The sequence below is a fragment of the Rhineura floridana genome, chromosome 3, assembly GCF_030035675.1.
Source record: "Rhineura floridana isolate rRhiFlo1 chromosome 3, rRhiFlo1.hap2, whole genome shotgun sequence".
In the NCBI taxonomy this organism is placed as follows: domain Eukaryota; kingdom Metazoa; phylum Chordata; class Lepidosauria; order Squamata; family Rhineuridae; genus Rhineura; species Rhineura floridana.
The window spans coordinates 228877040-228902038 of NC_084482.1; the positions used below are offsets into that span (position 1 = coordinate 228877040).

A 24999-nucleotide genomic window follows, 5' to 3' on the forward strand; every position below is an offset into this window, starting at 1 on the left:
GGAGGTTCAAAATATTTTTATTGGTACAACTCAGAAGAAATCATGTCAAGGCTGTGAAATCTGCTGCTAGATTAATGTGGGTCGGGGCAGAGGGTGGTTAGTGGTTGCCATAAAATAGCTGGATATTTACAGAGCAATTAACAAATTAGCAGCTGTCAGCAGAGGGGGGGGAGGAGGTCTGTCTCTGGAAATTGGGCTCATCCTCGGGGTCTGGGGGAGGAATGCAGAGTCCTTCCCCCACAATCATCTAGAAAGTGGGAGCTACAGACTTGCAGCATTTGTCCAGGAGTGGGTGGCCAGACATTGACTCCGGATCCGAAGGGGAGGGAGGCGGCCAGGCAGAAAGAGGGCTGACCCACAAGCGTCCCCTGGCCCTCCTCAGATGCTGCCGATCAGTGCAGACATTAAAGTAAAGGCAACATCGAACTAGGCTGATCGTGAGGTAATTTCCTTGCAACCCAGAGAGCTGGTGGCAGCCGTATCAGTCCGCAAGAGCAGCCAAGACTTTTGCAGCCCTTGAAAGTGAACTTTTTGCAACTCAAGGGCCGCTTCCCTTCTGGGTAACCTTCCAGGGGCCAGATGCTAGAGGTGGGCGTGGCCAGAGGCAAAAGTGGGTGGAGCACAGAATGCAAATTTAACCTTTGAATAGGAGGATGGTTTGCCCCTCCCCCTCCCTCCTCCAAAGAAAGAGTAGCCATTATCGGGGGGGGGGGAGGGGGCTCCAGCCAGGCAGAAGTTCTCAGGGAGGGGGCAAAGCGAGGCTAGTGAGGGGTGTGGCCTGGGGAGGAGGATGGTGGCTAAAGGAGAGCTTCACGGGGCAGACAGAGAGGTCTGGAGGGCCGCATTTGACCTCCCCCCCAGGCCTGAAATTCCCCTTCCCTGCTTTAAAGACCAAAAGTCCTTATGGGATCGAGTAGATCCTTTGTTGTTTTAAGGGACAGTTCAGACCCCACCCCCAGCAGGGAGTGCACGAGATTCTAGATCTAGAAGACGTGTGCCAGAAAGATCAGCCAGGCTTACAGAGCTGGAAGAAAACACCAAATAGGACCCCCCTTTCCCTTTCCCCCCCTAAAGGAGACATGAAAGGCAGAAGACATGTGGGGCTCTGGAGGGAGTGGCTTTGTCTCTGCGAAGGGTCTTCTCCAGCCCCTCTTGTCACCTCCAAAAGTCTGCGTCTTCAGAGCAAGGACAGGCAGACACTCGCCGAGGGAGGGGACAGAAAGGTGCTCCTCCACATCGGGGGATCCCCACGGAGCAGCGAAGTCTAACTGATGAGCGCTGGAGGCCAAGGAGAGAGAGAAAGAGATACTAATCAATTGTGGGGTGAGGAGGGAGGACCATCCCTGCTGGGCTTTTGGGCAACCCTCAGATGTGGGGCCAAAAGAGAATGTCAAGAGGCTGAGTGTGTGTGAGGGGGCAGGGAGGGGGTCAAGATCCTTGCCGTGATCCCCTTTTCCCAAAACAACTCCTGGAGCAAAAAAAGAGTAGTTTGTTTATTTATTGTAAAATATGGATCTGACGCTTTCCCAGGAAAAGTCTGTCCACATCAAAGAAGAAAAACTAGGGAGTTTAAAAGAAAATCAGTACTGCACAAGACAAAAAACAAAAACAGCTTAATTCAGGGATAGCCAACCTGGTGCCCTCCGCCTCTTGCTGGACTACAACTCCCATCATCCCTCCCCACTGGCCATGTGACTGTGTGTGTGTGGGGGTCCCTAATCCACCTGAGGCAAGATGTGGGGAGTGTTGGGGGAGGCACTGAGCTGACAAGGAAGGTGGAATGGGGGGCTTGACTGGCTGCCCAGCAGAGAAGAGGAGTGAGAGGGAGCAGAAGAAGGTCCTTCTCCAGATGGACCGCAAAGGGGGCAGGAAACCTGCCTTCCCCTGAGGTCCGAATACCCGCCCTGGACTCTGCACTGGCCCCTGTGAAGGAGCTCTGCCCGATACCCTCCGGGGTGGGAAACTCTCCTGCAGACCCACATCCAGGATCCAAAAATGGAGTATGTGTGTGGGGGATTGGTTTTTCAGTTGAAGCCCCCCCAGGAGTCTGTTGGTGAAAAAGCAAAGCCCCCCAGGAGCTGGGAAAGGGAGGGAGGATGAGGGGGGAAGAGCCGAGAGAAAAGTTACCTGCAGGCTGAGGGATGGATCGCCCTGGGGGGGGAGGAGAGAAAGGCTCAGTCAGGATGGAATAGCCCCCGCCCCCGAGAGCACCCTCCCCACCCCAGATCAAAACAACACCCTCAAGGGACAACTGTTTTGTACAAAATAAAGCTCCCCCACTTCTGTCCTGTTACAGAGTGTGAAAGAGGACGAAATGGAGACCATCCGTGATGTGGAGGGTGAGCAGGATAGAACCATGTCTCCCCAAATGACAAAAACTAGAGCGGGAGACATCTTGCCCTCTCACCTCCCCACCCCCACCCAATGCCCACAGTCACATGAATCCCTCCCATTTCCCTTCACCTGCACCCTTTGGACCAGCCATGGGTAACACAACGGCCCTTCGCTCTGCACGGAGGGAGCATTGGTCAGTGAGATTTTTGGTCAAGTGGGCAGGAAAATGGACCTGAAGAGTTCAGCACAAGGACCCTGAGAGAGAAAGGCATCCAGAACCAGAAGCAGCGTTCTGTTATTCCCAAATATAAAAGGACTGAACGAGTCTCAAGAGATGCTGCATGTGATTCTGACTCTGTTTAGGCTAAACTCTGCCCACGTCTTAGACACCAAGAGGGACCTCCTAGGAGTGGAGAAGGAGCAAGGACAGGAGGGGAGTCTAGAGCCAAGCCCAGTTCCCCCCAGATTCAGGACCCCCCATCAGCCCCCCACCTCCCTCATCACCTTTCTTCTTCTTCAGGTAGAGGGTGAGTCCGGTTGCCACAAAGACCAGCCCCAGCACCAGCCCCACAATCCCCGTCCACATCTTGCTCTTGGCGGAGTCCGACTGTGGCTCTGGAGACACAAAGGAAAGAAAGCCTTGACTGAGGAAAGGCAGGCCTGGGATCAGACCACAAGGGGAGCATCCTTAACCCCCATGGAGGCCTTGGCCCAGGAATGCCCCTTTCCAAAAGAGTCTGCCTCCACTCCAGGAGATAAGGAAGATGGATCAGGGCTGTCCTACCCCACTGCACGGTGACGGGGCCCTCGAAGCTGGTGTGGTCCACCTGACAGGCATAGATGTCTCCGCGTTCTGGCTGCGCCTCCAGCATCACCTGGATCTGGAAGGTCCAGTCCCCATTCCGGGTGACGTCTGTGGTCCACACTCTGGTCTCCTCCTTCCCGTTCCTGAACCACTTGATCTCGATCTTTGGAGGGAAAAAGCTGGCCACGGTGCAAATCAGCAAAGTGTTGTGCCATGAGGAGTCATCCTCTGTGGGTGTGATCTTCACCTTGGGCTGGACTGTTGGAGGGGGAGAGAGAGAGAATATTTGTGAGGGGGCTTCAGAGACTGACAGAGGGGTAGACCTGCAGACTTCAAGGGAGGGAGGGAGGGAGGGAGGAATAGTGAGAGCATCTTCCATCCATCATCCCCAGTAGACACTCAGTGAATCCTTCCCTCCTAACACCATAACCAACCTGTTTGTTCTCTGTAAGACTTTTTTTGGGGGGAGGCAGAAGGAATTATCATGCCCCAGCTTCCCTTGGTGGCCAGACTAAGAGTCAGATAATATGTGATGCTCACTTGTGTATAGCTTTTGTGGAATTTTTAAAATATCTACACACAAACACACACACACACACTTCAGCCATGTGGAGGAGGCTTCAGTTTCAAGCAGAAGACTGCTGAGGGAGGGGCTTAAGTCTTTCTGTTTGCTGTTGTTTTTAACTGTCTCCTGTGGCCACTTGTATGATTACTGTATTGTATTGTCTGTTGTTTACTTGTACATTGCTGTGAGAGCCAATGCCAAAGTGCTGTCTTGAAATATTTTTCCCTCTCTATAATAGACATATTAAACTGTTGTCACGCTGTAGTGATAATTCAGCCTCTAGGGGGTGCTCTCACTTCCCCTCCTCTTCTCCCCGCACCCATTGAGCAGTCTGTTCTGTTGGTAGGTGGCAGGGAAGGGCAAGGAAAGAGGGTGATGTGGTTGGGGGTGGAATGGGGGGAGGTTTCTTTTCTGAACAGAAGAGAGGAGCAGCTTCAGAAATGGGGTTGCGAAGGTGAAAAGGGGACTTAGTAGTTGCGTGCGGTGAAGATCTAGGGGACTACCATGGGGGAACTGGGGGGGGGAAACTGCCTGGACAGCCTTTATAAATGCACAGGATCGAGGGTCCTCATGTTCTCCCTTTTGTCCGGAGGCTGTTCAGATCCCTTATACATCCAACATGCTCATCTAAGCTTGCATGTTTAGGGACAGCAGTCATATGAATAGGCAGGCTACTGGTTGGAGATCCCTCTCAAGGATCCTTGGGATTTGGGAGATACCAGGAAAAATATTGGGGCATAAACAGTGGAGTAGTTTAAACATTTATTTCTTAAACACTTTTAGCTAAATGTATATAGTTGGCCGTACCACATAAGTCAGAATCATATAAGTTATATTGTGATATTTGTGAATCAAATGTTACATCACAATTAGTCAAAATCAAATAAGTTACATTTCTGTATCAGTACTTCCTTATATCCAGAAAAAACTGAATTGTCTCACCCAATATGTGAGATGAACCTCAGACCTGCAACCAGTATCTTCGACCAGGCTAAAAAGCACTGGTGAAATGCCTTGGATTTCTTGCCTTTTTATAGCCCTCCACGGGATCTGGAAGTATCATCTTTGCTTGCTACGTGGGCTACTCCAGGCAAGCCTCAGAGAAGTGTTAGTTGAATCTTGTCCCCCTGGTGGGGTAGCAAGAGGAAATTGGTTGTGCTGGCTGCATGCTTAGATTCCTCCTGCTAGAGGCGATCACTCGGCCGCCATCTAAAGGAAACACCTTCCCAACAGTCTTTTCTAAAAGTCAGCTGAACACACCCCGAGGAGCTTCATCCAGCTGTGGCTGGCTTTATTCCCGGCTTCCTTTATCTCTTATTTATTTTTACACTTGGCAAATTACTTAGAAAGTGAAATGCAAGCCAAGATATGGGGGGGGAAGAGCCCAAGTCTTGTCTAGGTGAATAAACCCTAGACTGCATTTTAGATCGGGAAGGGCATATGCCATATCGTATATACTGACTCATGGCAGGGGCATCATTAGGCAGGGGCGGGGGGTGCAGACCGCACCTGGGTGGCACCGAGAGGGGGGTGACACCCAGAGCCACCCCTACCTCTCCTTTTCCTGGTGGCACCCACCACCAGGGCCAGTTTTAAAGGGCGGCCATGTTGGGCACTGGCCCGAGCGCCCAGGAGCTACAGGAGCCCGAGGGGCCCTTCGGTCCCCTTCTGTGATCTGTGCACCCCCTGCACCCCCGCGCAGCCCCCCTACCTGTCTACAGTAGTCTTTACCATTGCCCTTAATTAAGATGGCGGCCAGTTTCCCTAAGATACTGAACCCGCTGCCGCCATCATAGTTGATGGCAGAGATGTGCGTTTGTAGCAAGCACGTGTCCCCTCAACAAAGATGGCGGCGGAGGCTTCATTCCCCTTAGGGAAACTGCGGCCACCATCTTTATTAAGGGCAATGGTAAAGACTACTGTAGAGAGGTAGGGGGGCCGCACAGGGGTGCAGGGGGGTTGTACGTACGTGCATGCGTGCACCCCCACCCACAGGGGAGCCAGGGCAAGCTGATGCGCAAAGCCCCCCGCATGCCTGGAGCCAGCCCTCTCTTTTTAGACTTTGAACTCTCTATTCTCTCTGACTGTTTTGTGTATCGCCATGAAAATTGAGAGGGTTGCTTAGCAAGCGTTTCTGAGTTCAGGACTATAAGTCTTGTAAGGTTTTGTTTTGAAATGAGCTTATGGGAAGCATCAGAATGGCATGGGGGATATTCTCAATTTCACATTGCGGAATGTGAAAAATCCACGCTGGCTATAGGATACGGCCACTCTTGTGGCTGTATAATTATCTTCAAACCATTCTGACATCAAAGGCAATTTAACTGCTTGATATATTAGGTATTCCCAATCCTCCCTTACTAGTTTTTTGATACAAATTCTCATTCACTGTCTTACTTGGCTTATGTGACCAAATAAATTTCAGTATTCTTTTGATTGTAATAGGAGTAATTTTATTACTTTTGAGGAGTAATTGCAATGTTTCCAGCATTACTTTGGGGCATTACTGGGGAGGGGGTGTCAGGGGAAGTCTTCTCCTCCTGTGATTCATGGATGAAAACAATGTTCCTGAAATTGGGCTTTTGCACACCATTGCTCTTCCCTCATGCTCTGTGGGTGTTTCGGAGGCAACAAGGGAGGAGGTGTGGAGCAAGACAGGTGGAGTGGAGAAAACAATTGTTTAAAAAATGGACGGTGGTGGAGAAGGATGGCGGGGATCAGTGATGATTCATATTTTTCTTCAAGGTATAAATCTCTTTCCCAGCTGAATCATGTATTAATATCTGCCCCCTGCTCTCACATTTGTGGTCAGCAGACATAATGCGAAGGACAGTGTCAGACCATTCAGTGGTTGAAGTGGTAGTTTGACGTTTGCAATTCACTCCCGCTCATCCAATCTGGAGGTTAAATCCAAATTTAATGGCCTCTCAAAACTCAGTTCAAAATATAACAGCATTAAAGGAACATTTTGAAGTTAACATAACTCCAGATATAGCACTTACCACAGTTTGGGATCCTATGAAAGCAACAATCAGAGGAGTATGCATAGCAGAACAAGCAAAGAAGAAGAAAAATTGCAGATCCTATTAGGTCTCAGTTATTAAAAGATATATTGATTCTGGAACAGCGTTATAAACAAAGGGGTTCTAGAAGGATCGTGCATATATTAGAGATCCAACGTAAAGAACTTGAAGACTTGGAAACTAATAAAATGGCCACTTCTTTACTGTATGTTCGACAACAGTATTATGAGGCAGGGAATAAACATTCTAAACTATTATCTAATGCATTAAAAAGAAACAAAATTTAAATAAAATATATCCTTTAACAAACAAATCAGGCAAAGTGATATGTGATTGGGAAAAGATTAATTTACAATTTGCGGGCCTGCCCCCGAATTCAGATATTTTGGGGGGAGGTCCACACAGAATTCTCAAAATTACAGGGGAAAAGATTGTATGTTCTGCTGAGTTATTTCTATTATCCATATTTGAAGATCAGAATGTGAATATTAAATTTAAGAATTGATATATTCACTGCTTCTGGCGGCATGTGAGACGGTGGTTCAAAGATGGAAAGAATTAAAAGACTTGAACAGTTTGGCATGGATGAACAATGTATGGAAGATTGCCTTACTAGGGAACATTACTTGTTCACTTCACCTCTCTCGAGGATTGGAAAAGACAGACAACTTCAATGCTATATGGTGGAACTTTATTACATATGCCTCAGAACATGATTTACAAGGACATTTGTCGGCCGCAGCAAAACTTATATGGTTAAGCTAAGAACTCTTCCTTTTCATGGAATGGTGAATCATGGAATTAGTTCTGCCCTTCTCAGGGGGATTGAGGGTGGGAGGGAGGAGGGGTAGTTTATACTTTGAAGGGGGTTGTTAAAACATGAAACATATAATGTATAGGGCTACTACGACGTAAGGTGAATTATGTTGTAATGTTTTAAATGGAAAGGTTGGTATATGTAAAGTGTAAAGAGTTGTTCTTTAGTAAAACCCTATTATGAAAAGAATCATTTGCACAGGTGGGTGAAGGTCAAAAACTGTTGCACACACACAATATTCCAGCTCCCCATTGCCTGGGTTAGTAAGGGGTCTCCTTCCAGCTCACTCCCCTCTCTGCTTCTTCCCAGGTGCTGCCCTGGACCAGGCTGAGGCCCAGAGGCCCAGGCACAGTCACCAGGTGCACTCATGCTGACAGGCTGCGTCTGTGTCAGAATTGCTTTTAATATGGCTTTGAATATGTCTTTAACACTGTTTTTTTAAAAAACATATTTTTAAAGGGTTTTTAAAAATGTTTTTAACATTGTTTTGTCTTAATGCATTTTAAGGTCTTTTTATGATGTTTTAAAGTGGTTTTAGTGTTTCTGATTGCCCCCCTGGGCTCCTGCTGAAAGGGAGGGGGGGTATAAATAAAATAATCAATAAAATGAATAATAGCGCCCAACACCTACAGAGGCTGCTTGAGCTCTATGGAAGAGGGGAGATCAGTGTTGGCAACGAGAATTGTTTTTCTCACCAGACCCACGCCCAAATCCACCAGAATCTGACCTTGACCCACTGGACACCATGTTTGATAACACATTTGACACCATTGTGAGGAATTGCTTAACAAGGTGGATGACAGAAGTTTAAAGTCCTAGCAGTCATTGGTGTGTTGTATTTAAGTTTGGAACTGCAGGTAGAAATGTGTGTGTGTGGCTTTTAGATCTGAGAGAAGTATGGAGATTTTGCATTCCTAGGTGGGGTGTGTGTGGGTGGGGTTGGCTACTCTGAGAACAGGATGCTGGACTAGGTGGGCCTTTGCCTGATCCAGCAGGCCCTTCCTGTGATGATGATAAGATGTACAGTTTATACAAAGGTCCCTCATTGGTGAGGCAGGTGCACTCTGTGCATGCTCAGGCCATTTATTTCTGAGGCTTATAGTTCCTAATCATGTCTCCTTTGGTGGCGCTTAGCCTGCCTCACACTTTGATTGGGTAGAATAGGGGCTGCACATTTTCCTTCTCAGTCAGTCAACTGGCAAGAACCTCCTCGTTCTCTATACCTTTAAAAAACAAGCCCACGAGAGGATCTGGAGACTTGACTTAATTTTTTTCTTCTCTGTCACTGGCTCCGTGTGTTGCGTTGGGTAATTTACTCTGGTCTCCTTTCAGTCAAAGAGGCAGCCAGCTAGCCGTGGCTTACAGCAGAAAGGAAATAACAGTCAAGTAGCACTTTAGAAACTATGCACGGAAAAAGAAACGCAAACAATGGAAAATACAATATCCAAAAGTAGAATTTTGGCAAGACAGTTTCATGAAATACATAATAGCGGGGGGGGGGGGGAATGAAATGGAAGAATTTGTGAAAAACAGCAGATGCTGACCATAAAACGTTTGACATCCACCAGATTTCCCACTAGCCACTAAAGTTCCCCACCAGTCATCTGCATGAAAACACTACATTTTAGTGGGGAAATCATTAAATTGACTCCAACGGGAGAGATGCTCTGCAGTGCAGAGCAAAAGAGATCCTTCCCGCCTCGCCTTCCTCCAACTGCAAACCCTTCCAACTCTTCCCTTTGCTGTGTTTACGGAGGAGAACTTCAGGGGCCACATCCCATCCCATTCTGGCCCTCATCCCTCCTGCCCCCTTTGCCTCCCCTCTGCTCTGCTCCAGACAAACTTCTCACACTCAAACTTCTTCTTAGCAAAATGCAAAACTTTGTGTCCTCCTTCTGCTGGGGTGACTTTGCCCTGCCCCCTCTTTGGATGCCTAAACTGCATTTCAGAAAGCAAACCTGAAGTTTGAAGTTACTGTAATGCTGGAAATGTGGGGCCGAGAGAAAATTTCATTTGGGGGGCAGAATTATCATATGTGGGCAATGCCCTCATTTGCCCCCCTGTCGTTTCCCCCTTTCTTGCCTCTCCTCCCCTGACACCCCTCCCCTTCCCATTCTTCATCTGGTTCCAGGTGCGGAGGGAGGGCGCAGAGCCAAGGGGGTGGGGTGGGGGAGCTTCCGGAAGGGGACAGCCTTCGCCCCCCACTTTTGGGTCTCCCCAGCCCCCTTCTAGACTCACTCAGCGGCCTGCTCGCATGAAGGGCGTGCCGACCTTTCCCCAGTTGCGCGGGCGGCAGAAGCACCGGGTGTCCCCCCGCCTCCCCCACTTACTCTTCCTGCGGGAGGAGAAGCCCTCGAAGATGCCGTAGTCGTGCGGGCAGAAGTGCTCCACGTTGGCCATCAGGGTGCGCAGTCTGGCCTTGTCCTTGTTAAAGGCTTCCACGTCGCGCTCGGTCAGCTCTGCCACCGCCACGACCCTCCCTCGGTCGCTGTCGAAGTAAAAGAGCTCCTGCCGGCCCCAGAAGTAGCGGTCCAGGAAGCGGATGCGCTGCTGCGTCCCGTTGGCAGAGGCGGAGAAGTGGCACTCGGCCTTCTTCTGGAAGAGGAAATGCTCTGGGGGGGGAGAGATGGGGAGGGGGTCAGGCGGGGGCAGAGGCAGCTGTTCTCCTGGCGAGGCGGAGGAAGGGCCGGAGGGGCGAGGCGAGGGCCGGCCGGAGGGGCACGTCCCTCGGGAGGGATCCTTCCGCTCCCCCCTCTAGAAAAGTCTCTTTTCCAGCAAGAGGGAAGAAGGACTGGGGGGGGGAAGGAGGCAGAGCAGCGCTTCCTTCCTTTCCTTTTTTAAAACAAAAGTATTAAATTCCGGTTTTTACCTTTGCCTACAATGAGTGCTCCCCATCAAAGCAAAAAAGGAGAAATGCATCCAAATCATATCAATCCTTGAAACTGTTTTATGTCATTCTGAAAAGTAAGTAAATTCCTTTGCATTGTCATTTATATATCTCCAAGCATCCACCAATTCTAAATTTTCCATCAATTCGAAACAGATCTTCGGCAATTTGCCCTGTGTCTCTTTAATATTTTTCTCAGAAAGTCTATCCATTTTTGGTGAAATTACCCCATTCCAATCACCCATGACACACCAATGATCATATGCAAACTCTGATAGTTTTTCCATAAGTCCAGTATAAAACCTTGTTTTATCTTCATTAGGAGCATAAATGCCCACTATCAAAATTTTTGTACCCTGAATGGTGATTTCAACTCCCACAAATCTGCCACTATCATCCAATAATATCAATTTAGGAGACAATTGTGAATTAATATAAAGAGCCACACCATTTTTTTTTTGAATCCTGCCGAAATAAATTCTTCACCCAAATTTTTACAAATTAAATATTTAGAATCTTTCTTCTTAATATGAGTTTCTTGTAAACAAATTATATCCAATTTTAATTTTTTCAAATAATGAAATACTTTCTCTTCTGCGATGAATTAGCTCCATTTATATTCCAAGTTAGATATTTGTAATCCATTTTTAAGCATGTATTTTAGAAAAGTCTGTGCCTGTTGCTCCCTTTGATCCATCATCATCCTTTTCTTCCTCTACCTGTTTCTGTTGACTTTGTTTCCCAGGAATTATATCCATATCTTTGAGTTTATCTTCTTCCATGTCTTTTGAAGCTTTTCTCAAGAAATCCCTTGCTTTTTGAACAGTATTTAATCGATACTTCTGTTGTCTAAATGTAAAAATCACTCCCTCTGGAACATCCCATCTAAATTGAATTTTACATTGTTTAAGTTTTTCTGTGAAGAAAGCGTAATCTTTTCTCTTACGTAGAAGCCTAACAGGAATTTCCTTCATCACCTGTATTTCTTTACCGTCAATTTTGAAGACATTGTTAAAATGATGTTGCAAAAACATATCTCTGGTCCTCTTTTTTTTAAAAAAAACAAGCACATCTCTTTTCGAGGATTGATATGATTTGGATGTCTAAAAATTTAGTGAAAGATATTTCCAAGATGGATGTGTTACCAAAAACCTTTTCGGATCATAATCCAGTGATACTGACTTTAAAAAAAAAAAATCTTGGATTTAGATGGAGACTAAATGAATCTTTATTACAGAATGATAAAATAGTGCAGGAATGTAAGAAGAAATTAAAAGAGTTTTTTGAACACAATTTACATAAAGGAACAGATTAAAATATTGTTTGGGATACAAGTAAAGCATTTATGAGGGGATATTTTATTAAATGTAATTAAATGTAATTCTGAATTAAAAAAGAAGAAACAACAGAAAATGCAATTGATCTTGGAAGAAATAAAACAAAAAGAGGAAGAATTGAAAAAGAATCCAACTAAAGCTTCTACTGTAAATCAAATTAAAATGTTACAGAAACAAGTGTCAATGTTGACAGTTAGAGAAATTGAAAGGAAAATAAATTTTGCTAAACAAAGGACTTTTGAATTTGCAAATAAACCGGGGAAATTGCTAGCATATAAATTAAGAAAAGAACGACAAAAAAAATCTTATTTTAAAGATACAAGAAGGAGATGAGATGTTGACAGACAAGGTTGCAGCATTTGGGGCTTTTTAGTTTAGAGAAAAGGCGAGTCAGAGGAGACATGATAGAAGTGTATAAAATTATGCATGGCATTGAGAAAGTGGATAGAGAAAAGTTCTTCTCCCTCTCTCATAATACTAGAACTCATGGACATTCAAAGAAGCTGAATGTTGGAAGATTCAGGACAGACAAAAGGAAGTACTTCTTTACTCAGCACATAGTTAAACTATGGAATTTGCTCCCACAAGATGCAGTAATGGCCACCAGCTTGGATGGCTTTAAAAGAAGATTAGACCAATTCATGGAGGACAGGGCTATCAATGGCTACTAGCCGTGATGGCTGTGCTCTGCCTCCCTAGTCAGAGGCAGCATGCTTCTGAAAACCAGTTGCCGGAAGCCTCAGGAGGGGAGAGTGTTCTTGCACTTGGGTCCTGCTTGTGGGCTTCCCCCAGGCACCTGGTTGGCCAGGATGCTGGACTAGATGGGCCACTGGCCTGATCCAGCAGGCTCTTCTTATGTTCTCTTTAAGAGACACAGCAGTGTCATTTAAGAGCACCTTCAGAAGGCCATAGCTGAAGAAGTCACCCATAGGTCTGCACTTGAGACAGGCAAGGTGGTCAACTGTCTTCCTCTTTGTGCAGTCATCCGGGAGGATGAGGCTACCACAAAACAGAGTAGTGTTTGATGCCTCGTCCCATGAAAGGGGGTGTCCATCACTTAATGACTGTTTACTAACTGGACCCAATCTGAATCCAGATTTGTTTGGTGTTCTGATCAGGTTCCACCAGTACAAGGTAGCTCTCAATGCAGAGATTGACAAGGCTTTTCTTCAGATCTTAATAGCAAGTGAAAATCAGGATGCAGTAAGATTTTTGTAGATGGAAGAACCACTAAACTTTGATCAAGAACCAGAACTAAAGATTCTGAGAATGACTCAAGTGTTATTTGGTTTATTGCTTTTTGCTTGCTGCTACCATAAGACATCATTTAAAACAATATCAGAAGGAACATCCAAACATCTGCCAGATGCTTGATTAATGCCTGTATGTTGGTGACTCATTGCCATGAAGGCCAGAGAATTGCTTTCAACACCTGGAATGGACCTCCGGAAGTGGAAGACCAGTTCTAAGGAATTTCAAACATTCTGGCAGAACAAGGAGAATGAACCCAACTTACAGCTGGAAGAACAAACTTTAGGACTTTCATCATTAAAGGTTTTAGCTCTGACATGGAAGACCGAGGCAGATGAGTTCATATTTGAGATTCATAACCTGCTATCCTATTTCAGTGACTCATACAACTACTGGAGATGAACTCAGTAAAAGGTGGAAATACCGACAGACATTGATGAATCTGTTTTGGAAAAGATGGCGACAAGAATATCTATTGGACGTATGATCAGTTCACCGCAATGAAAGCTGAACTCACAGTAAATGACATAGTTTTGATTCATGAGGATAAAATGCCCAAATACAGGTGGAAGATTGGTAGAACTGAAGAAATGTTCCAAGGACGTGACAATAGAGTCTGTGCATGTGCAGTTCGACTTCCATCTCGAGCGATTCTGAGAATGCCAATGCAACTATTATATCCATTAGAACTTGAAGAAGAGGATGAGCTTGCATGAAGTTCATTGGGCCAGAGGATGCTGAAATTGTTTGTGGTCTCTTTAAGGGGAATGGTTTGGGTGTAACACAGAGAGAAGCCTCAAGGGGTATCTTTTTATGAAACTCCTATTGAATAGTATGAGAAGTGAAAGCAACTAGGTTTCCCCGCCTCTTTCTCTCTCCTTTTTCCTCAGTTTGTAGAAGCAGAGCTTAGTTTTGTTATAAGCCAAGTCTGTCAATCAATCAATATAATCAGTGTCAAAGAAGTCAAGCCTCCAAGGACCAGTTTTCCTGTTAAGAAGGCCTTAGCAGCTTTTGGAATACTGTATACCTGTAACCGATTAAAAGTATTTTGAATGGCTGGTTCTGGTTGTGTTAAAGCTAATGCTGTATCATCTGCATATAACACTATATTAAATTCCTCACCGCCATTTTAGGATTTTGTTATTTCCTGATTATTTCTTATTAAAATTGCTAAAGGTTCCAAAAAATAGCGAATAATAATGGTGAGAGTGGACATCCTTGGTGAATATCTCGCTCCTGCAAGATAGGTGTTGATACTTGATTGTTAACAAATACTTTTGCAGTGGGTTTTTGATATAATAAATCTATCCAAGATTTGAAAGTTCCTCCCAAGTTCTTTTTTTGAAGAGTTCTAACCAGAAATGACCATTCCACACTATCCAATGCTTTCTCTGCATCTAAAAACATAAATACATTCTATGCAATCAACTAGTTTTTTGACAGTATGTTGTAATTTCCTGTTTTTTCTGAATCCTGTATGGTCTGCTTTAATATAATTTGGTATCATGTTATTAAGCACTTTTGCTATAATGGAAGTCCAAATGTTTGCATCTTGGGTCAGAAGCGACATTGGCTGATAGGCAAGCCAGGGTCTTTCTCTGGCTTTGGTATAACTTCTGATACGTTTGTCTCTAGGCTTCTTAGGTCTTGTTCTGTGACTTCGGGCATGTGAGAGGAAAGAGGAAATTTCCATTACAGGAAAGCTCTTTCTACCTCGGGTCTTATTTTACACGTTAGTTTTCAAGAAATTAAGAAAATCAGCCTGCACTCCATTACCCCCATAGAGAGATAGTGTAGCACAGTGGTTAGAGAGCTGAATAGCGACCTGGGAGTCGCAGGTTCAAATCTTCCACACTAAGTGGTCTTGAGGGCCTGCAACGCCTCTCAGCCCAACCTACCCCACAGGGTTGTTGTGATGACAACATGGGGGAGGGCCAGACCCATGTACACACCCTTCAGCTCTTGGGAGAAAAGTGGGGGGTATTAATGTTAAAATATATCAATATAGGAGGGGGGATGCTGTGACTGAGAGAGTGTGGCTTGCGACAAGGTAGTCCAGAGTAAGAGGTAGCAGGTGAGTCTGGTTTGGAACCCCCCAACCCCAAATTTCCCAGGCAGGACACACTCCGGTTCCAGCAAAGGTCATTCTGCTCAGTTCCCCCCCCCAGGAGATTTGGAGGGGCAACAACATCTGGCCTGGCTTTCCCCCACCCTTTTTGCTTCTCTCCCAACCCGCAGGAGAGTTCCAGGGAACTTCAATTCTTCCTCAGAGATAGGTCAAGATGAACCATTTGATGGGGGCGGACCAGACACATAGGTGGGGTAGGGGGCCCCTGACCTCCTAAAATGTTTCTGGCTGCCCTAAATATTTTTCCAAAAAATAAATAATGAAATTTATTTCAGAAAATAATTCTGGACACTACTTTTTTGTGTACCGCCTTGAACCTTTAGGCTGGCTCCATGCCTGGGGGGAACAAAGATTGCCTCAGAAAGGGGTGGTTTTCCTTCCTTTACAGCTTTTGAAGCGGAGGCTGGATTACCCCTCCCCCTGGGATGCTGGAGCAGTGGATTCCCTGCAGTATCTGTGGGTTGGACTGGATGACCTTTGAAGTCCCTTTCAGGACTGAAAGAGGAATAAAAGTGACCCTCTCTCTTCCAGGGCAGCTTCTGAGTAAAGGGGGGAGCTTTAAGCCTGTGGTTGATGATTGTGAATAAGGCCTGTGGGGCAACTGTGGAAGTCTGGAGGAAGGTGTGGGGCAGCCCTGAGGGGAAGGGACAAGTGGGTTGGGTGGGAATGTGAGGCTGCAGGGCCCTTGCTCAGAGACTGGAGCACCTGCTCTCTATGCAGTGGGTCACTGGTTCAGAGGCATCTCTTGGAAGGAGGACCCTTCTCTACCATAGACCATGGGTAGGCAGTCCTGAGCTAGGCAGGCAGACGGCTTGACTCCTATGACCCCAAGTGAATGTGGGGGGGGGCTTAGGTGATTGGGGTGGGATTCTCGGGTGGGGGAATAGGGCCAGAGCCGTCTAAAGGTTCACTGGGGCAGGGGTTTTTTGGTAATAAACAGTTGTTTTTTGTAGAAAACGATTGCAGGGGAGGGGCACCGTAGGCCTCCCCCCTGCTATGGGTCAGGGGGAGGTTGATGTAGGTAGTCAGGTTCAGGTCCCTTGAAGTGGGGAGGGCTCTGCCCCACTTCCACTCATTACTGAGAAGGGGCAAGAGGAAGATGTTGGGAGATTACAGAGATTCATTTTATGGAGTTGCTAATTTGTTACGGGGCATCTCTTTGTGGGACCCTTTGGCCGCGAAGGGAGGATCGCTCTGCCCTCGGCTCTCCTGTTCTGGGGGGGTCCTGGGGGCTTTTTAATGGGACAATATTGGGGGTTACCAGTAAGCCGCCTTGGAAGGATTTATAGCCTGAATGGCGAGATATAAATAATTGCAATAAATGAGCTGCCCCCCTCCTCCACTAGCCCCAGCAGGAGCCCCTTTGCTGCTGCCCCACTGATGGGGGGTCTCTGGAAGGACTTTCCTCTTACTCCCCCCCACCTGGGATCTCTGCTCACCTGGCGGCTCCTCCACGCCCAGCACCTCCGGAGGGGAGACCAGCACCGCCAGCACTGCCGCCCCAAGGAGGACCCCCAAGTCCAGTGCGCAGGAGCCCCCCATCATCTCGCAGCCGACTCCGCAGTGGGACTTTCTCCGCTCAGCCCCGGGAGAAACTCTGCCCAAGCCCCGCCCCTCCACTCTGGGGATTGGGCAGGGACCAATGGGGCTCCGATCCGAGGCGGCGTCATCGGTCGCCAGGCAGGGGAGACCAGAAAATGTCCCTTTCAGGCACTTGTCAAGAAAAGGGCAAAACTGAGTTTTATTTGCGCTCTCTGCTCTTCCTACATTTGCGAGGTGTGCAATTTCCCCCTTAGCTTATTCTGATGCATTCCTAATTATTTATTCCGCGTTCATAAATACGTCACTGGGAGCCTTCCAGACAACCTGACTGAAGGGTGGGCTAATCGGAGGCTGTGACCCATTTGCTAAGCGGCCCCTTATCGGAGCCCCCCCCAGAGATCCCCTCCCAGCCTCCACTCCAGAAGCCACTTCGGGTGGGGGGGTGGGGGGTGCTTTTGCTCTGCCCTGTTCGTAAGACCTGCGTGGTTTACTCTAGAGGGGCAATGTGTGGCTTTTTTTGGGGGGATGAAGTTTCATTTTTCTGTTTCTTTTTGTAAATATATATTTGTTTGCTCGATACGTTAAATAATTTTCTTTGCTCTATTTATATTTTGGTGGCCTCTGGCTTTAACCAATAAAGTTTTATTCACACATGAAAAATCCATAATAGTAAGGATGGTTCGGGGGAGCGCTTTGCTCAGAGGGTACAACCAGCCCCCCAGCCCACCAGTCCAAAGAAACAACTTCGCATCCAGTCTTCCTGCTTTTAGTCTGCAGCCCATTCCCTGGAGGAACCCCCCTTGGATCAGAGGGCAGAACCAGAGTCCCCCTATAACCTCCCCCCCATAACTTCCCCATCCTCCGGATATCTTTCTATCTCCCGGTGAGGCTCCTGCCCAGGGAGTTTCACCCGGCAACAAGCTGGTCTTTGCCAGGGCGCTTCCTCATTGGCTGAGGTTCTGAGGCATGCCTCCACTCTGCCAAGGCCACCCATGGGAACCCGTCCCACAGCCACTTTGGGGGCAGAGAGGCAGGTGAAGGGTGCAGCTGAAATCCCTTCTTTGACTCACTCCGGAGACTCCTCGCTCCCTCAACCATTTCCATCCATCCCTCCCCTAGCCCGGGAAGAAGAGCTGCCACGATGATGGGCACAAGAGGAGCCCTTTGCCTCTGGGGGTGCCTCTGGGCCGTCCTCACCCTGCCGCGGGCCGGAGCCCTCACAGGTCAGGCAGGGGGCGCGTGGGTATGCCAGGGAAGGGGGCATGGGAGGGAGTTCTGCCTCTGGGGGTCCCTTGGGCAGAGGGAGGAAGGATCGAGGAAAGATTGCAGGGGGCAGAAGAGGAGAGAGAAATGGGACCTCCCCCCCCAAAGAGTCCTGGGCAGAGTGGGGTGAAGAGCGAGGAGGCAGGATCTGCTCCCTTAACTGAGGGGGGTGTCTCTTTTTAGCCAAAAAGGACAAGGTAAAAGGGAGGTGCAAAGAATCCGGACTTGAGCCTTGTGCCAAGGCTGGAAGGCACGTTGGAGCAGAGCGGGCTTCCTCGAGGGTGCAGCCACCCCAGAGACCTGCGCGGTCTGGAAGCCCCTCCTGGGTCCAGCAAAAGGCGCTGCCCCCACAGACCCATCCTGAGGCCCCCCAAGAGAGGGGGATCTCCCCCCCTCCAGCACCCGAAATGGGGCCAGCAGCTCAGATGGACCCCAATTCTCTGAGGCTGCAGTCCTGATTATTCGGTTGCCTGGCGGAAGCCCCCGTTGACCTCAACGGCGCTTGCTCTTGAGTAGACAGGCGCAGTTGAGGGAAGTTTGTTACATGGACCAAGGCAGCCTGGAGGGGGTTTAGAGCAGCGGCAAGAGGCTTCAGGGTTCCACTGTCTACATTTTCACCTGGTCCAAAATGTGCTCAAACTAAGAATGCATCGTGAAAGGGGTGACTGCACATGACTCAGATCAGCCAAAGGGGCCATCTGGCCCAGCAGCCTCTCCTCAGGGCCCCTCATGGAAGCCCACGAGCAATCAGGACCCCAGTGCGGCAGCTCCACTCTCCCCTCCTCAGGTTGCCCTCCACACTTATTTGGAAAGAAACAGGCTCACTGTAGCCTTCTCCTCCATGAATTTGTCTAATCCTCTTTTAAAGCCATCCAAATTGATGGCCCTCACTGCCTCTTAAGGGAGCGAATTCTATACTTTAACTTGTTCCACATTTCATTGCTGGACTCTCCCTCCTCCAAGGAGCTCAGGGTAGAGTTACTCCCCTTTTATCCTACTCACAACAACCCTATGAGGTAGGTTAGGCACCTGGGGACATTGGCTGGTGTCTGCAATGATCTATCTAAGCCCACTTTTCTAACTGCCACGTTGGTCCTGCACTCAGAGTCGCCCTGCCTCGCCTTCTGCATCTTTTACAGGTCTGAAATGAGATTAATCTAAACATATATAGGAGGGACGTGAGGGTGTTTGACAGCAGAAGAAAGGGGCCACTGTGATGATTCTGTATTAGTGTAAATATGGTAAGTGCTGTTTGAATGGAAGATACATGGTAAGTGGAGTGAAAGAGGAGGGGGAGTGAATGGGCAGTAGAATGCTGTATGATTGGCTGAATGTTTAAAATGGCTGAGAGTATAAATGGAAGGATGTCAGGTAAATCTGTGGTGGACGTGTGGGGGTTTTCTGAGAGTTGTTTGAGATGTGTTGGGTGGTGTATGTCAGGAGAGCGTGGAGAAGGAGAGGAGTGGAGTTCGGATTAGTATTAGATAAAACCATATGCTTAAGTGCCTGTTAAAGTAATCTTTGTTATCTTGTTATCTGTGTTATTCAATAAATACTTAATTTGGTTTACTAAAGGCCTGATCCTTGGCTGGGGTTTCACAGACCAGAAGGGAGGGTAAGGTAAATACCAAGGCTGAAGGGTAACAAATGGTGGCAGCGGTGAAGGGGAGAATATAACACCACAAGTATCCAGAGCAAACCAGAATTATCTGTATTGATACAAAGAGAGTGGGACAGCTTTAGCACGCAGTCACAGAGGTAACCTGATTGAGAGAGACTCAGGCAGAGTCTCTGGGAATACTGATTATAGGACGTGACTGGTGGTGCTGCCTAGCAGGGGGATCTGTTGAGATTTGTGCTACAGCGGGGAGAGAAACCATAAGAGAGGGCGGTCCTGACTGGTGAAGTCCCTGGTGGTGCCTAGTGACAGGCAGTAGCCACGAGCAGGTAGTAACCTGACAGGGAGAGCCGGGGAAGGATCGTCACAGCCACCAGTCCTCCTTTCCCTGCAACTGGAGATGTTCTGGGCCATTTGAATGAGGGTCCCCCAGAGCCCTCCCTCCCCTGCTCATTCTCTCTCCCACCACCCCTGCAGTGGAGGACACGCTGGTGGAGCTGGACTTCTTCCAGGAGAGCTTCCCTTTGGAGCAGAAGTCTGGCGAGTTCCTGCTGGAGTTCAATGACGAGGAGATCCTGCACGTGGACTGGGCCCAGAAGCAGAATGTCTGGAGGCTGCCGGACTTCCAGCGCTTCACTGACTTTGAGGTGCAGGGGGCCCTGGCCAACATTGCTGTCATGAAGAACAACATGCAGGTCCTCATCCAGCGCAGCAACCGCACCCGCGCCCAGAACGGTACAGCAGGGGGGGTGACCCAGGGGGGTGGGAGGGATGAACCGGTGTGGGGTATCCTTGTGCCTTCTGTGGCAAAACCCTTCTGCCTTTTCCTCTGCCTCAGAAATTCTGCCTGAGGGAAGCAGCCCATCACAGGGGTGTAGACATCCAGGGTCACGGGGGTCATAGAGACCTTCCTTTTTTGGGAACAGGGCCTAGGGGGCCGGTGCCAGGCATGGCTTAAATAAGCCCCCCCACCCCAACTACCTGTCGCATCATTGTGAATGCCACATGCGCTGTGCGCACAAGTCGGCCTTCACCCATGATGACAGCGGGGGAGTCTTCCCCTTAGGGACTCCCCAACCACCTTCTTGGGTGATAGCAGACATGTGTGCAGTGCATGGTGCATTGGCACTGATGCAATTATAAGACAGGTAGGTGGGGCAGGAGGGTTTATTTAAGCCCCACACTGTCTGCCTTGGAGGATGGGGGCTCCTGGGAGCTCCCCCTTAATGATCCATGGCAGCTGAATGCTGCAACGTGACACTGCTGTGGATCACGGAGTAGGACCCTCACTGTCCCACCCTAAGGAGGGGCCCCTCTGGACACTATGCTGATTGGCTTCTAGGGTAAGTGAGAAGTGAGCTTCGTGGCAAAGTACCTTGGTCTCCAAAATCCTAGTCCCACTTTAAGTTTCATTTCAGAATTCTTAAAATCAAAAAGTTTCTGGCAACATTTGGCCCCTATGGAGAGAGATTTGGGCTGGGGGCTGGAGAACCTGAGCTCACAGCTGTTTTATTCTGGTTCTATAGCTCTGGAATTGCAGAAGAGACAGTGAATCCTGGGGGTGAGTCTGTCAGGGGACGTGGTGTGACTGTTGTGAAGGGACCCTGCACTTCTGAACTGCCCCTACCCCACTGAGCCTGTGCTTTACATGTTGCTGTGTGGAATTGTGTGCTTAATTTTGTTTAAAGCAGCACCACAGCAGCAGAGTAACAGCAGATGTTGAAATGCGAGTGTGCCAGCGTGTGTGTGCATCTACCTAAGAAAGCAGACTTTTACCCTGCATCAGCATCACTGGGACTGGAGACTTATTAAAATAAGAAAAGCTACTATATTTCGAGAAATACGTAGTACATAGAAAGGCATACCTAGTTCTAACTAGCTAGCTAAGTTGAAGGCATAACGCCCAGGTGCGGGAGTTAGCCCCATGGCTTGGAGAGAGAGAGACAAAGGGATGTCTCCTCTCTCCCGGACAGTTGGACAAGAAGGAAGAGAGAGGGCGGAAGGCGGAGGGGCAGGTAAGCTTCCCTGAAGACATCACAGTCTAGCGACAGAAGGAAGTCAGTCAGGGCATCACAGGTAAAGGTAATCCAGCCTCTCCATCTGGAGGACCCCAACTCTATCTCCCTTCTGGAACATAGACAAAAGAACAAACCAGGAGTTACTCTTGCCCAACTTCCAACATTGCACAGACAGACTAAAGGGGAAGGAAGCCCCCCTTCCCCAAAGACACACATTTGCTGCTGAATCAGCTCTTGGTACTGAGGGGAGGAACCCAGGGCAACCCTCCCTCCTTCGGAGCAAGAGGTCCCTCCAAGGGGGAGTCCAGCAGCCCCCCAGCCTCTGCCCCCTCTGCCTGAGAGAATCTCCTGGGCCAGGAAGTGCCAGGGGGGGCACAGCCCCCTCCTCTAAGGCCTGGCTCCAGAATCACTGCTGCCCTGAGGCAAGACTGAAGTCTTGTGTGCGTTTGAACAGGAGAGTGCAGAAGGTCTCACACTCACAACACAGATACCCACAGATACAGAAACCTCTCACCGACCTAGTACTTCTGGTTGCTGATGGGGAGGAGTATAGCACTCCAGATATGCTCAGAGGCATTCACTCACCTGCACACACAGTGAAATATTAGCCACAGCTAACGTGGGATGTATGAGTGTGCATGTGTCTGTCTGTCTCTCTGTGTCAGGGGGAGAGAGTTCTGGACCCACCTCCCATCAGGGCTGAATGACAGGCTCTGGCACCTTAGCCCTCCTGGGTTGGGCCTCACCTACATGGGCTAAGTTGGAGGCCATCATTTCTTCAGAGATATTCCTGGGTCTCCATGCGGAAGAGGAGTGTCAGGTTGTGGACATAGACACGGGGTGGAGGGTGGAGTTGCTTAGAGAAACATCTTTCATGCCAGAGACTGCCTGAAAAAGTGGTGGATTCTCCTAGAGCTAGACATTTTGAAGCAGAGGCTGAATGGCCATCCACCAGGGAGACTGCAGGAGAGAACTACCTGCATTGACAGGGGGTAGGACTAGATGACCTCTGAGGTGCCTTTCAGTAGGGCCTCCCCTCTGGCTCAGCTGAAGCTTCTCACCCTGGGAAGGATGAAAAAGGGAGTTCCACAGTGTGGCTCCCTAGGAGAGGCATCAAGGATCAGGAATGGCCGGCCTCAGAGGGGATGCCGCTTGTGACCAGGGACTTCCAAGGTCAGGTCACATGGTGGCCACTCAGAAAGGAATGAGTCTCTGGAGGACACATAGCATTGATCTCTAGCCTTGCCCTCTCCTTCCTCAGTGGCTCCTTCGACAACCGTGTACCCAGAAGACCCCGTGGAACTGGGGGACCCCAACGTCCTCATCTGCTTCGTGGACCGCCTCTCTCCCCCAGTGCTGAACATCACCTGGCTGAAGAACAACGAGGTGGTCTCGCAGGGCGTGAAGGAGACGGACTTCTACCCCAGTGTGGACAACACCTTCTGCAAGTTCTCCTACCTCCCCTTCATCCCGGAGCAGGGGGACTTCTACGTCTGCCAAGTGGAGCACTGGGGACTCCCCGAGGGGAGGACGGAGAAGATATGGCGTAAGTGCACAGCGGCGTCATCAAAAAATCCAGATTCTGAGCTCATAAAAAGCAGGACCTGGAGATAATTTATGCAGATTAGGGACTCTTGCACTCTGACATAATTTATTCTGCTTTTGCCACCTGTGGGGCACAGTAAGGTGCTCAGTCCCCTTCTGGGGTTTCAGGAGGTAGATGGTGCCTCTCATTTGAATTTTCAAAGTGTATCTTAAAGCTTAGAAACTTGTATTTTTTCCTGTTTTTGAGAAATTAGATATGGGATCTGCTTATGGGCTGCATTTGGGAGGGCTGAGAGAACAAGTAGACACAGAACCCATTTTTACCCCTCTCCTGTCTCTTCCCACCCTCCAGATTCCAAGGCACCATCTCCCATCCCTGAGACGATGGAGAACGTGCTCTGTGCCCTGTGCTTGGCCGTTGGCATTCTGGGGATCATCGCTGGCACCATCCTGTTCTTCAAGGCCATGAGGATGAACGAGGGCAGCGTTCGCAGGGGCCGCAGGTGAGTTAAATCCATTGCATTTTTTAAATTCCAGTGAGACCAACATTTTGGGGGAGGGCTTTGCTTTCCTAGAGCAGGGAGGAGTGGGGGTGGGGGCCATCTTGTCCAGAAGGTGCTCAGATCTCAGTTCCGGCCTTTCGGTCCGTTGGGTCACACCTGAGCCAGGTATCACAAAGGGGCACTTTACTAGTTTCGAGACAGGGACCTGAGCCCAATCCTGTCTCCATATCACCTGGAGCCTCAGTCTGATCACAGGCATCCCTACAACAGCATGTATGACAACAGTGTGCTCTGGTTTTAAGTGCGCACATTTAAAAAGCCAGTGCAAATATTGCCAGGATAGTGACCATCTGCTGGCCCTGAGGGAGGAGACGAAGGCTCCCAGCTGATCAGCCCTCTCTCACCTTCCCTTTCAGATGATCCAGGGGCAGAGGGCCGGTTCCCTTCCTGGCAGCCGCTTCCAAAGGCCCCTGGGCTCATGGCCTCCCCCAAGACTTTCTGCTGCCGCCAATCAGTTGGAAGAATCTGCTACAGGGTCCCTCTCTGGCTCACTTGGCCAGCTCTGCAAACTTTTCTTTCCTGACATCCGCAAGACCTAGAAAGTTATGAGTTGTTACAAGGAAATATTATTGTTTTAGGATGCTCAATTTCGCATGCAATACCAGGCATAGAATGCCCTCCCCGTGAGGACCATGGCCCAGGAAGGGTTCATGATTCCCTGCCTTTTTAGCTGCAGGGGGACTGCAGGAGAGACCCTCTGCCCAGGGGTGGGGGGTTTAGGGGCTGCAGAGTGTCCTGGGCAAATTTCTTTACTGAGATTTGGGATGCTCCTTCTGCGTCTCTTTTCCAAAGCTCCCCAGTGTGGGGGGAGGGAGGTGGACTTGCAGGCAGAAGTTGCCTCTCGCCTCCTATCAGTGTGTGATGTTCAGGTGGGCAGCTCTTCTTCGCTGATCTTCAGGGGGGGGGGGCTTCCTGCCTTGCACTGAGAGCATCTCAAGGCTAAATGAGACCCGGTGCCGACAGCTGAAGCAATTCATTCCGCCCCCTGCCCCAATAATTCACTTCCATCTCCACTTTTTGGAGAGACTCTTACTCAGTTCTTGAGGATTGCACGGCAGCGTGATACTTCCCTCAGGTGTCTGACTTGTCACCATCTTCACTGAGTCAGCCTCATCACGAAGGATTCCTCCAGCTTGCTTGGTGAGCTTCCAGCTGCAAAGAGGCCCCAAAATGTTACTCTCATGCACATAAAGGACCCTCAAGGCCATGTCTGCCTGACTGGGGAGAGGGGAGGACCTTTGTCTTCTTCCACACAATCTTCCAGATGGCATTTGCAATCCAAATACATGCTCTCCACTTTCCA

General features: G+C 48.8%; 2 protein-coding genes across 3 annotated transcripts; one reads left to right on the forward strand and one right to left on the reverse strand.

The window, feature by feature from the left end:
* On the reverse strand, positions 1-16742 carry LOC133381867 (H-2 class II histocompatibility antigen, E-S beta chain-like). Its single transcript, XM_061621429.1, has 6 exons — positions 16587-16742; positions 9875-10156; positions 3119-3397; positions 2839-2949; positions 2128-2151; positions 1-1278 (listed from the first exon to the last, which is right to left on the reverse strand). Exons 1-6 carry the CDS (start codon positions 16690-16692, stop codon positions 1265-1267), a joined length of 816 nt encoding a protein of 271 aa, XP_061477413.1. The 5' UTR covers positions 16693-16742; the 3' UTR covers positions 1-1264.
* LOC133381871 (HLA class II histocompatibility antigen, DR alpha chain-like) lies at positions 10199-24999 on the forward strand. Of its 2 annotated transcripts, none has more exons than XM_061621435.1 (5): positions 10199-10508; positions 20048-20305; positions 22850-23134; positions 23486-23636; positions 24053-24999. In XM_061621435.1, coding segments are annotated over exons 1-5 (699 nt in total). In that variant the 5' UTR covers positions 10199-10507; the 3' UTR covers positions 24057-24999. The 2 variants fall into 2 exon arrangements, with proteins under 2 accessions (XP_061477419.1, XP_061477418.1); XM_061621434.1 differs by lacking the exon at positions 10199-10508 and adding an exon at positions 17720-17912.